The sequence below is a fragment of the Punica granatum genome, chromosome 8 (genome assembly GCF_007655135.1).
Source record: "Punica granatum isolate Tunisia-2019 chromosome 8, ASM765513v2, whole genome shotgun sequence".
NCBI lineage: Eukaryota > Viridiplantae > Streptophyta > Magnoliopsida > Myrtales > Lythraceae > Punica > Punica granatum.
The window spans coordinates 27,283,094-27,294,614 of record NC_045134.1 but is presented as its reverse complement, the minus strand read 5'-3'; the positions used below and the strand labels follow the sequence as shown (position 1 = coordinate 27,294,614).

At 42.8% G+C, this 11,521-nt stretch overlaps 3 protein-coding genes across 5 annotated transcripts; 1 reads left to right on the top strand and 2 right to left on the bottom strand.

Annotated features, from left to right (window-relative positions):
• Positions 1–333: 333 nt before the first annotated feature.
• On the top strand, positions 334–3,415 carry LOC116187755 (BTB/POZ and TAZ domain-containing protein 1-like). Its single transcript, XM_031516684.1, has 5 exons — positions 334–571; positions 738–871; positions 1,246–1,549; positions 2,070–2,395; positions 2,972–3,415. Exons 1-5 carry the CDS (start codon positions 401–403, stop codon positions 3,156–3,158), a joined length of 1,122 nt encoding a protein of 373 aa, XP_031372544.1. The 5' UTR covers positions 334–400; the 3' UTR covers positions 3,159–3,415.
• A 901-nt stretch (positions 3,416–4,316) lies between these two features.
• On the bottom strand, positions 4,317–5,936 carry LOC116187758 (vignain-like). The gene is made up of 4 exons (XM_031516686.1): positions 5,439–5,936; positions 5,090–5,319; positions 4,861–4,998; positions 4,317–4,774 (listed from the first exon to the last, which is right to left on the bottom strand). The coding sequence occupies exons 1-4, from the start codon at positions 5,884–5,886 to the stop codon at positions 4,511–4,513; spliced, it is 1,080 nt and encodes a 359-aa protein (XP_031372546.1). The 5' UTR covers positions 5,887–5,936; the 3' UTR covers positions 4,317–4,510.
• A 1,094-nt stretch (positions 5,937–7,030) lies between these two features.
• Positions 7,031–11,075, bottom strand: LOC116187757 (alpha/beta hydrolase domain-containing protein 17C-like). 3 transcript variants are annotated; one of them, XR_004152127.1, is made up of 6 exons: positions 10,497–10,952; positions 9,755–9,791; positions 9,440–9,676; positions 9,310–9,357; positions 7,937–8,520; positions 7,031–7,562 (listed from the first exon to the last, which is right to left on the bottom strand). XR_004152127.1 is itself a non-coding variant. In XM_031516685.1 (5 exons), exons 1-5 carry the CDS (start codon positions 10,796–10,798, stop codon positions 8,035–8,037), a joined length of 1,110 nt encoding a protein of 369 aa, XP_031372545.1. In that variant the 5' UTR covers positions 10,799–11,075; the 3' UTR covers positions 7,805–8,034. The 3 variants fall into 3 exon arrangements, 1 of the variants encoding a protein (XP_031372545.1); XR_004152128.1 differs by lacking the exon at positions 7,031–7,562 and adding an exon at positions 7,570–7,744; XM_031516685.1 differs by lacking the exon at positions 7,031–7,562 and having other exon boundaries at positions 7,805–8,520; positions 10,497–11,075.
• Positions 11,076–11,521: the final 446 nt, after the last annotated feature.

The window sequence follows — 11,521 nt, the reverse complement described above, 5'->3', positions numbered from 1 at the left end:
GACGACAACAATATAAAGAATTGGAAAAAAATGTTCCAACATATAATTGTTGTTGTTTCCATAATTCAACAATTCTAGTCCGTTGTCCGTGCAAGGCCCCTTCACTTCGTCTAGCTGCTGGTAATTTTCTTAATATGTGGAGGGTAAATATGACATTACATTTTGGAACCGAATGGAAAAGCTCATGCCTGTGGAATTGACGCGCCGGCAAGGGCAAAAGGAGAGAGACAACGTCCGGTCCCACATTAATGCTTTTCAATGAAGATTCTTCTTCTCTCTCTGTCTGTCTGAGGTTGTTGTGCCGTTCGTGCCTATAAAGTCAGGGACAACAATCCTCAATGGCGTCGCACGCTCAACACATCAACCATAGCGGAGCTCCTCCCTCCCCTTCCCCTTCCATATGGAAGACAGCTGCTCTAAAGCCATCGCCCCCTCGCCAACCATCTTTTCCGGCGACCTGTACGGAAGCTCCTCCTGCTCGGACGACTCACTTCTCGGAGAGCTCCCGGCTCCAGATCTTCTCGTCCGTACTTCCGGCGGGTTGCGCATTCCGGTTCACTCCAGTGTCCTGGTGAGCTAATGAATCTCAGCTCACTTGAATGAATTTTCATTCAACAACAGGGACGGGCCGGACTGCGATTGATGTCGCCAGCTTTCTGATGTCGGAATGGTGCTAAAGATCGGATCTTTAATAATTCTCTCTGATGATTTGTTGCTTTTCCTTGTTGTGTCTGAAGGCATTGGTCTCGCCTGTATTGGAGAACATCATAGACCAACCGAGGAAGCACCGGAGCTCCGAGCGGATCATACCGATCCTCGGGGTTCCAAGCGAGGCGGTCGCTGCGTTCATCGGATTCCTCTACTCCCGCAGGTTTGGTGGATTTTCCCTTGCCTTGTGCAGCACGTAGAGTCACTGTATTATGTAGTCCTCAGATCTGGTCAATTCTGTTTCTTGGATGACACACTTGCTGATGTCTCCGAGGTCTACTTGTCAAACTGTGTGTCTGATTCTTTTCTTGTTGGCCTTAATTTAATTTAATTTTGATGAGTGTCATGATGTTCAAGAACTCCATCATTCTAGGAGAATCGAATGCATTGCTTTTCTTTCAGAAAGTTTTAATCTTGTACTGATCTCTAATGTTAAAAGAAGTTGATTGAGATGTCTTATGAGTGATGCATACGCTGAAACAAACCATAAATTAGTCGAGATCGGCTGTATCTGATAATAGAAGAACCCTTCCGTAGGTGCTCGGATGAGCAAATGGAGAAGTTTGGAATCCATCTCTTGGCTCTGTCCCATGTGTACTCAGTCCCACAATTGAAGCGGAGATGCACAGAGGGATTGGGTCAAAGGCTGACGGTCGAAAACGTGGTGGATGTTCTTCAACTCGCAAGGCTCTGCGACGCTCCTGATCTCTACCTCAAGTGCATGAAGCTGGTCTACGGCAACATCAAGACTGTCGAGAACACCGAGGGGTGGAAGTTCATGAGCTATCACGATCCATGGCTCGAGCTCGAGATCTTGCAGTTCATTGATGAAAAAGAATTGGTACAGTTACCTTACCTTAGAATATGTCTCAATCAACGCCAAATTTCCAAGAGATAAGTAGGTGAAATAAGAAAATGGACTTGGAGTAGATTTTTCGGTTCAAATCTTTTTGTGAGTACATGCCCCTGTGAAAGAAACATGTGAACATGGTTGGTCAAGACTGAAATTTGTTTTAGCAAGTTATGTTGGAGTTAATGAATAAAAAATGTTTGTTGAGATCCTTTGCTTTGATAGCTTAGAAACTTAGACAATGAAGAAGACTACTATTACATAGGAAAAGAAAAAGAGAAAACGGTGTGAGATTGTGCAGCAATTTTAATTGTCAACTGCATCATTGGTCAAGCTGCCTTTTTAAATTCTAAATTCTCCCTTATAGGTTCCTTCAAAATCTGGTATGCCAAATGCTTGGGTGTTCTATGGCGTGTGATCATAAAACGGGAGATTAAAAATTTTGAAATAAAAAAGGGAAAAAAAAGGGTAATATATTTTTCACATGATTAAAATTGGATATGAACAACAGAGGAAGAAGACGACAAGAAGGTATAGAGAAGAACAGAGGCTGTACTTAGAGTTGAGCGAGGCAATGGAGTGTTTGGAGCACATATTCACAGAGGGATGCACCACTGTTGGTCCTCATGATACGGAGATCACCACCATGAATATGAAGAAAGAGCCATGCACAAAGTTCGCTATTTGTCGAGGCCTCCAGCTCTTGATTCGGCATTTCGCTGGCTGTAAGGACAGAGTCAATGGAGGCTGTTCGAGATGCAAAAGGATGTGGCAGCTGCTGAGGCTGCACTCATCGATCTGTGACAAGCCTGATTCTTGCCGGGTCCCCCTCTGCAGGTAACTTCGATGCTATTGGCTTGTTAATAGTGATAGTTCATTTGTGAGAGAAAAATCTTATCTGGACCAACTGCTTACACATTACTCACCATTGGTAGGATGGTTACAAAATATATCATCATCTGGATATTTCTTGTTAATGGGAAACTATGATTAGGCTGGGTGATTGACAAGATTTTAGCTTCATTCAGCTGTTATGATTATCCAATGCAATTTTCATGTGACAAAAATAGAAGGAAGAAAATTCGTCTAGTAGTGGTATGCAGTAACTGAAAGAGACAACTTAGTAGGAACATGGGGCGGCCCTTGTTGGAAGTAAGCGAGGCACCATCATCTTTATAGATGTCAAATTTGGCCTCATTCCCTGGATCAAACAGTAATTTGCAGCATTTAAATCGTGCGCATGCATCGGTGTCATTGATGTAAAGTTTCACCGACCTTGTACATGCAATCTACAAAACCAGGCAAAGGCGGATATAGATGAGGATATCTGTCACCTAACATAACATATTCGAATGGCGAGTCCAAAATTCTATCTGGGTGGAAGCTGAACTGATCTTCTTTGCCATTTTGCAGACAGTCGAAACTGAGATCGCAACAAGTGAAGAAGAAGAAGAGGGAAGATACGAGATGGAAGCTGTTAGTGAAGAAAGTGATGGCAGCAAAGGTGATGTCCTCCTTGTCTCAGTCCAAGAGGAAGAGAGCAGAGGATGATGCAACAGACACCATCCGCGATCATGGGATCAGAAGCTTCAGACTGTGATCATGTCCACATAAGTTAGGATTAGCTTGTAATTAGCTCAGGTTTGATATAGAGGCTCAAATGTAGTGTCATAGATTTATCCAAATGAGATCGAATTGTCCGTTTTGGCCCGGTCGACATTAGTTTTCCTGTCTATCTTTTTAAGTATCTGTAAAAAAAGAATCGTGTGTCCTTCCATCCTTTATTTCTTGGACTGGACCCACAACTAGATATTTTGTTATATAGTTGGACCTTGGGAGAAATTTCCTTTTATTAGACTTTCATGCCATCTTAACCAAAAAAAAAAAAGGAAAAAAAAGGGTTCGTACTATCACAAAGTGAGATGTCGTATGTACCGTGAAACATATGATTGTCGGTCTTTGCTATCGGATAGACCCCCGGACCTTTTCCCAGTATGCGGGAATGATGCTTTTTCTGCACGACCGGTTACTGGGGCCAAACGTATTAAGCCCGTAGCAGATCCACCTTCAAATGCGATGCAGATAATTGAAATTTTGGATTGGTATGTATGGCCGTGCAATCGAGAGAGACCAAGGAGTTTGGTCTAGTGGTAAGAAAGAACTTAAGTATCCATCCGATCCCGTGTTCGAAACCCCTTGAAATCACCGGAGCGCTTTTGGCGTGATTACTCATTCTGTGCCCTGCTAGGGGTTCACGGAGCCTCGGGATTAGTCGGACGAACTCCCGACACCCCGGGTTAGCAAAAAAAAAAAAAAGGAGAGAGAGATGCAGATCGCCAAATTCAAATCTTTTCTGTCGACGAAGACGACCATGAAACCGAAGGTCCCAACTGAAACCGCAGAATGAACTTGCTCTGCCTCAGAGATAGCAGAATACTCTGGAGTCGCGGCCCAAGAATCTCCCTAATGGACAGATCTAAACTTAAAGAGCCATATCAAAGTTATGGCTGGCCCTTATATGAAGGCCTATACTACTTACCATTTCACCAACATGATTTTGGACAATCTCAGATTTGCTAATCATGCTTCCCTGCTCGGATTTCCCATTTTGATAGGCAGCAGGGGCGGTCTTTATGAGCATGTCCTATTGAGTTAGGGTGGCGAGTCTTCGAGTGAAGTCGGACTCGATGTTGTAATCGTGTCTTGTTCTATTAACTAATGGAATACGTGGCTTATGGCGAGAAATCACAGCAATAACTTGAACTGAACACATGCGGAGTCATTTGGCATCATGAAGACAATATCTTAGCAAATGCATATCAATACATATGGTACCTACGAGACCGATATATTATTTGTTCTCTTCGACTCTAGACATGCCATACAGGCACATTGCAACAGAAGTTATTAATTGGAATCAGTTTCAAGGGGGGCTGAGGCCACTATTCAAATTCAGAGCTCATCCTTGATAGAAGGGGGAGCTCCCTCGGGGTTAGTCGAGGAGTTCTTGACGGGATACGAGGCCTCCATAGCGATCCCGCATAGTCCTTCCTTGGCAGAGATTCCTCGCTCCATCCTTATGTAGCCCTTCTCTCCCCATTCCGCCCCCCATGAGTTCTTCACTATCCAATACTTCGTTCCATCAAGCGTCGTCCCGTATCCTACAACTGCCACTCCGTGGTCCAGTGACGTGCTGCACCTTCCCGTAAACACACCCTGCCATAAGAATCGGTGAGTTCTATGAATTTTTTTTTATTCGCTACCAATAACATTTCACCACATATATAGATCGACAGACTTACTTCGGAGTAGAACTGGAAGTCCATTCCACCCGCATCTATGGCTACGGATACCGGTTGGTTCGCGACTGCCTTTAGTAGTGCATCCTCGTCATTGACTGGCACATTTTCATGTCCATCAATCGATACAACTGGAGAGTTCTGTTGAAAATTCGGCAACATCACAGGACGCTTGGTAAGGGTAATTTGCATCGGCATATATAGTGAATACGGCATATGTCGAATGGAGTACCTTGTCACACTTTCCATCGGAAGCTTGGTAAGGGTAATTTGCCTCAGAAGTTATTCCTCCGTTCTGCTTGATGTACTCGAACGCATATTCCATAAGCCCTCCATTGCATCCCTCATTCTGAGCGGTGTCACAGTCGATCAGCTGCTGCTCGGAAAGTGAGACAAGCTTGTTCGTCTTTAGGTAATTGATTCCCTCCACGGCTACGACCGTTGAAAATGCCCAGCAACTTCCTGTATGAGATCGACAACTTGGAAGGTTAAAACTTCGAGTATATATGCATTTGACCGGTATATTTGGAACAGAAAGGAACTATATCATGGAAAAACAGGAAAAACATGTATTTAATCACCGCATCGGCCTTGGTCCTTGACGCCGGTGACTGCCCCTTTGGCCCTCCAATCAACGGAGGTTGGTAGAGCGGTGACATTCTCATAGATGAACCTGCCCGATCCTTGGCGGGATCCATGGAACATCCGGTGGTGATCAACCTTAGAACCTGCATACCAACTCCGGAACTCATGATTGGTCATGTCAGCAAACTTGTTCAGCTTCAGCTTGTAGGGCCTGTCCTGTTTGTTCACGCTGTGGACATGCATCACATTCTGCTTGAACACGTTGAAACGTCTCTGCTTTTCGCTTAGGTCCCGGGACACGGTGTGGTGGCTCCTCCATCGCTCGTAGAGATTCCACAGGCTCTCCTCAGAAGCCAAGTCCTTCTCATGGAACTCGACGCTCTCAGCGACTCCTAGGACTAAAACCAATGACAGTGCAACGAGAATGACTCTCTTCGCTTCCATCTTCTCTGCTTTCTTCTCGGGATGGGATATCAAGGTTCAAGGAAGGAGGGATTATATAGAGGGATGTGGATCAGATTGGAAGTGAAGAAGTAACAACTTTCACATGAGGTTCCTTATGGGCATCAACAGTCAGAACAATAATGGAAAATGAGTTTATGATAACACAAGCAATAGCCTACTTTTGGCCTAAGCAGGCTATTGATTTCAGTCATTTGTACGATGCATAATTTGAACATACAAAGGGTTTATTGTGCCGTATTACATAAAGATCTGAACCTGTCAAACGAGCACATGGTATTCTCCCGTATTAGATACAGATCGACTTATGGTCAATTGGGTTTGGGTCATAAACTTGAGTTCGAGCCAGTGATGGAAGAGTAACAAAACATGTCTCATGAGACACGATTTCTCTCGTCATACCAGATGATTTCTCTCCGTATCTGATAAAAGATCAAGTTATAGTCAGTTGGATCAGCAGATAGTCCTCATCCCTCAGTATTGTGTTTCCACAAATTCGAGTTCGAGCAAATGATGGAGGAGCAGCAAAAGCATGTTCCATGAGACACGGTTTCTTGGCAGTGGGGAATGCTAAGCTGGCCTTGTAACCGAAACTCCATAACGTTTCCAAGGAAGGTGTTTCGTGTAAAACTCAAATTTGGCATCTTTTTAGGAGGTTCTGCTCCTGCAAGTAATTTTCCATATGAACTTAGTGAACCGATGGGCCGCAAGCTTTTCCGCTTAGGGCATTACAGATGATCAATTTGTGGTATACGAGCTGCGTTGATGATGTTTCCTTGTTCTTTTCTTTTATCCATCTCTCAATTATTTTCAGATGATTTAAGCTTGCACACATCACCGAATGTCTTCTTGTTAAACTGCTTTTGTATGGATCCAAGGTAAGGGGATCTGGGACGTCGCATTTATAATAATTATCACGGGAAACCGATCTAGATGGGAACCAAGAAATTACACTGGCAAAGTGAAGAATCTCAATGGTTTTGCTTTCTCCACGAATCGAATCGCGTTCAAATAATGAATCATGATTTGCACCTCGTAGGCAACAAAGTAGTGATAAACGACTGATAAGGAATCATACCTCATTGACTAGATAAAGTCAAAGCAAAGAAAGCATCGGTCTCGCTTGTAGGACTAGGATAGCGTAATATATTGGGCACCGACCAGTTAATCAGTTATAAAGGAAACAACTCTTATGACGCAGAACATGGAACATATCCATAGTACTATCACGTCTTTGCCATGAAAACTAGAACTAACTGATCTTGCTGAGCCGTATATAAGTTATAACGCCTGATAATCCCAAGTATTCGCAATTGCACGCTTGTAGGGGTCCAATGAGAATTGCAAGCTTTTCGGATGTCCATGATTCGGTCATGCCTTTTCTTCAAAGGACGTGTTATACTATCATTGCAAACAAACATTCACTTTCTAGGAGTGGAGAAGGAAGAAATGTGTAGGGCCACATTCCAATAGGCCCTCTGGATGGATAGCGTGCCTTAATCATCTTGAAACCGAAAGATGCTTGTCCTGCAAGTCTCATTTCCAAAAGGTTTTTGCTCATCACCTGATTTCCTTCAATAGAAACAAACTCCTGAAGGATGCTTTCACACTCTTTTACCAGTTTTCCAGGCAGTTTGATCGGACGTCCAGAAAACCCACTGCCCAAGTAAAAAGCAAGGATAGACGACGTGTTAAAACCGACTATAATAATATAAACCAGTGCAATTTTCACCTTGCACCGAAACCGTTACCACAAAAAGCCTACAGATGGGAGGATAGGTGATTTCTGTTTAAGTTCAACAAAGAGGCCGCGGCGACTGAGGACTCAACTAATCAATACCTGCACCCATTATGCAGAACAACCTGCTGAAGACAGAAACTGAAACTGATAACCTGTTCAGACTCAAATATGATTTTATATTCTGTGCAAACTGTCAACAATGGAACATTTAGGCAGAGGTTCGAGGACCACGAAACCGTTTTCAGTTGAACGACCCCACTAACAACTAGAAAGAGAGTTTAGAATCCTTACATGGGCATATCTATCTTTGTTCTCATGTTATCTGTTATTCTCCCACTAAATCGCCCCAAATAATGACTGACTTTGACGGTGTTTGCTTCTTCATTGGTTTATCGTATTCTGTCCAACCAATCGACGCTTTTCCTCCCCTTCTCGAGCTGATGATCGATACTTCTCCTCGGCTTCTCATGGTACTCCACACTTCTCCGAGACCTCTCCACCTGGTCAAACGGGATCTTTAGTTTCTCCAGCTTCTCGATATTGCTACACCTGTAGTCTGGAAACCTTAGGTTCTCAGGTCTGTCAGTGCTTTTCCTCGGCTTCTCTCTCCTGTCTGTGCTCTTCCTCGGGCCTTCAAAGCAATCTGAGCTCCTCCTCGAGTTTTCTGTCCGGTCTATGCTTTTCCGGGTACTACTCCGACGAGAAGGTGACTTTTCAACTGAGAGAATGAATTTTTTGAGATGCCTGATATACTCCGGAAATCGTTCCAAGTTACAGTGGTTCCCCCCTTTCAGCCACAAAGGTTCATATTTCTCTTGGCACAGTTCCCAGAGATGCTTCCCATGTGAGAAATCCACAACTTCGTCTGAGGTTCCCTGAACAACCATACAGGAGTTTGAATGCATTGTAAAACAGTGGTTTCAAATGTTAAGAAGAAATCTCATAAAAATGTCGGATCTTAGATATATTCAGTCAATACACTTTGTTCAACATTAAATTACTAAATCCTAGCATTTTCTTCTATTTCAGAAGAAAGTCCACTGTTAGTCCAGTTCAAGTTGAACAAACAGAGACACACCAGAAACAGAGGAATTCCATACATTATAAATCAAGTGATACAAAGATGGAGCAGAACTTTCAACTTCAAAACTTTTTTGGTTAGCATCCTTCCGTGAATTATGAAATTACTGCACCCAATCAATTTCGTTTATTTCCACAATTTTTAGCTACTTGTCAGTTGTCAAAGATAGGATTTAGACTGATCGGCTGGCTGAAGATAAACAAACGAAGATGAAACCTCAGGAAACAGGAAAGGGAGGCTTTTTTTTTTTTTTTCAGTGTGAACCTTGGTATCCAGAAGCCCAATTAATCCCCGACCAATCCAGGCAATTCGGGTCGGCCCATTAAGGGGTAAACCTTTTCCAGCGTAGATTTTCTACATTCACATAGGCTTTATTTGTTTTCTCACTTCAATATCATTTTTTTTCATTCAAAAGACAGAGAGAACCAGGAAGACATCGCCGGCACTACACAACAAATGCCGTTCAAAATGTGCAGTGAACTATGCTCTCCCTTTCTTTTCTCAGTTATGGAAAACTAGATCATTTTCACCAAGTGTTCTTGGACCAACCAATTCAGCACCTAGAGCACTAAAGATGACTTACATGAATAACCAGCACAGGACACCTCACCATTGGGATTTTGTCAATGTTCTGCAAAAAACAGGTCCATGATGAGATAAATAAAGTTTATAATAAGCTTCGAATAAAAACTTTAAAAGATGAAAAGATTTACCTTATAGATATCGAACCAGTATGTGCGCTTAACAGGATACATGACCCTCAATCCAGAAAGAATTGGGCTGTGAAGAACAACAGCTCTAAGACGTGGCAAACGAGTGGCAAGATCCACAGTGGGGCCACTCCCAACCGATTGGCCATAAAGAATGATGTCTTCTTGCTTGGCACCGTAGTTCTCTAAAAGACAGTTATATGCAGCTTGAATATCTGCGTAAGTGTTATGCTCGCTGGGCTGCAGGAACAATTGTAAGTGAGATGATTTGAAGTGCGGTTTTTTGTGAACCAAATTCACAGGACCAAATTTCATTACCTTTCCCGATGACCGACCATAACCAGAGTAGTCGTACCTGAAAAAAGAGAATTCGGAGTTAGTGAATCTATGACAAAGGACCGAGAAAGGAGACCCTCCTCCAACATCCCACTGGCAGCTTAAATGTTCCAGCTCCATAGTGCAGCTTGGATGTTCCAGCTCCATAGTGGTGATAAGAACATCAAACAAATATAAACGAAAGAAAAAGTTCGTCATCATCACTCTTCTAGATCATGGAACTGCGGAATTCAGCAGAGCATAGTTCAGTTAATCCCACGAGTACTCCAACTTTTGATTGAAAGAACAAAGGTACCAACCACAAGCAAATTCATTTCCATTGCAATTGCAAAAAGGAAGACGTCGTCGGTTAAGCCAGCGTTCCATACTCAACAAATATCATCTAACTCAATAGCCATATAAATCACTTCAATTTCAACCAAAGACGCAACTTTACGTTAAATTCCGAAACATCAAAAGCGCCCAACTAAGCAACTTCCATCTGCGTTTATGAGATTCAGCATAGCCGGTCAATCAGTGACAAAAGACAAGACAATTGTCCCATAACAGAAGAACACATTTTTCGTGGACTTCCCACGAAAAATCCGTCCTTCGCGACACAATTCGTCTCCCTACTCTGTTTCTTTCGTTGCATATGAGTTCAGTTCACATGAAGAGACAAACTGAGAGATAGGAGGGAGGGAGGGAGGGGGGAGAGAGAGAGAGAGAGAGAGAAGCTACCCACCCCATGACGTTAATTTTCAAGTGGATGCTGAGCTCGATGAAGAGCTCATACATCTGGCCGATGTCGGTGGCGTTACCGTGAGAGTACAAAAGGGTCGACGTGGCCATAGGGTACCGGACGTAGACGGCGGCAATCTCGTTGCCCCTCCTGGTCTTGAGCCTGAGGACGTCGACGTTCTCCCGGTGAGGGAACGGATCGAGGAGCAGCAGCCCGGTGGCGGGGTCCATAACTAGCTTGTAGGAAGGTGGGTTTGGCGGGAAGAAGGCGAATTTCGCCGCCATTGATGAAGTGACTCCCCCCATTGTCGCCCTCCCTGTCCGCAGCTCTAAGCTCCAATATCTGAGCAGCAGACACGGCAAAAAAGCTGGGATTTTTAAGGATTTATATAAACTAGTTGGAGAAGGAACGGAACATTCTTTGCTTCTGAGAGCTACTGTGGAGTTGCAGGTGAATGGATGAATGAATGTTCCAATCCAGTGAAGATGAAGAGGAAGAGCTTCTTGGTCGGAGACCAGAGCGAGAGAAAGAGAGAGGGAGAGGTAGCAAGTGAGACCTGTCGGATTAATTTTATCGATCCTTTTTTTGAATTAAACAATTTATTTGCGGAGGTTTTTCTCTCTTTCTGTCATTTCTGATCATGGCCATTAGAAATTCAGACTATCAGAAAGAAAATAAATAAACTTACGTTTTTTTTCTTTGTCCTTCTTCATTCGTCCGGGCAGGGGGGAATTACACGTAAATAAAAATAAGCTATTAGATTATTTTAATATTTCAAGAAATATAAATAACTAGCGGATGACTCGCATATTAAGCAAAAAACTTAAAAGTTTTAATAATATTCTAATATGTCTCTAAAAAAATTGTCTTTTTAAATTAGCAGAAAAATATAATTCTAAACAAAAATAATTATAATTAATATCGAGTAGATTATCAATTTATCCTTGAATTCAAAAACCTGATACGAATTAATTATCTAACAAAAGTTCGATTTACAAAAGAATTATAATGAAACAATACTAATAGAA

Bases quoted from the DNA above. Each gene is read 5' to 3' on its own strand.
- LOC116187757 (XM_031516685.1), bottom strand. From the start codon at position 10,798: ATGGGGGGAGTCACTTCATCAATGGCGGCGAAATTCGCCTTCTTCCCG. The intron at 9,677-9,754 runs GTAATGAAATTT...TTGTTCCTGCAG, and splicing joins ATGGTCGGTCATCGGGAAAG to CCCAGCGAGCATAACACTTA. The intron at 9,358-9,439 runs GTAAATCTTTTC...TGTTTTTTGCAG, and splicing joins ACTGGTTCGATATCTATAAG to AACATTGACAAAATCCCAAT.
- LOC116187755 (XM_031516684.1), top strand. From the start codon at position 401: ATGGAAGACAGCTGCTCTAAAGCCATCGCCCCCTCGCCAACCATCTTT. The intron at 872-1,245 runs GTTTGGTGGATT...ACCCTTCCGTAG, and splicing joins GGATTCCTCTACTCCCGCAG to GTGCTCGGATGAGCAAATGG. The intron at 2,396-2,971 runs GTAACTTCGATG...GCCATTTTGCAG, and splicing joins TGCCGGGTCCCCCTCTGCAG to ACAGTCGAAACTGAGATCGC.
- LOC116187758 (XM_031516686.1), bottom strand. From the start codon at position 5,886: ATGGAAGCGAAGAGAGTCATTCTCGTTGCACTGTCATTGGTTTTAGTC. The intron at 5,320-5,438 runs GTGATTAAATAC...GATCTCATACAG, and splicing joins CAAGGACCAAGGCCGATGCG to GAAGTTGCTGGGCATTTTCA. The intron at 4,775-4,860 runs GTAAGTCTGTCG...TTCTTATGGCAG, and splicing joins ACTTCCAGTTCTACTCCGAA to GGTGTGTTTACGGGAAGGTG.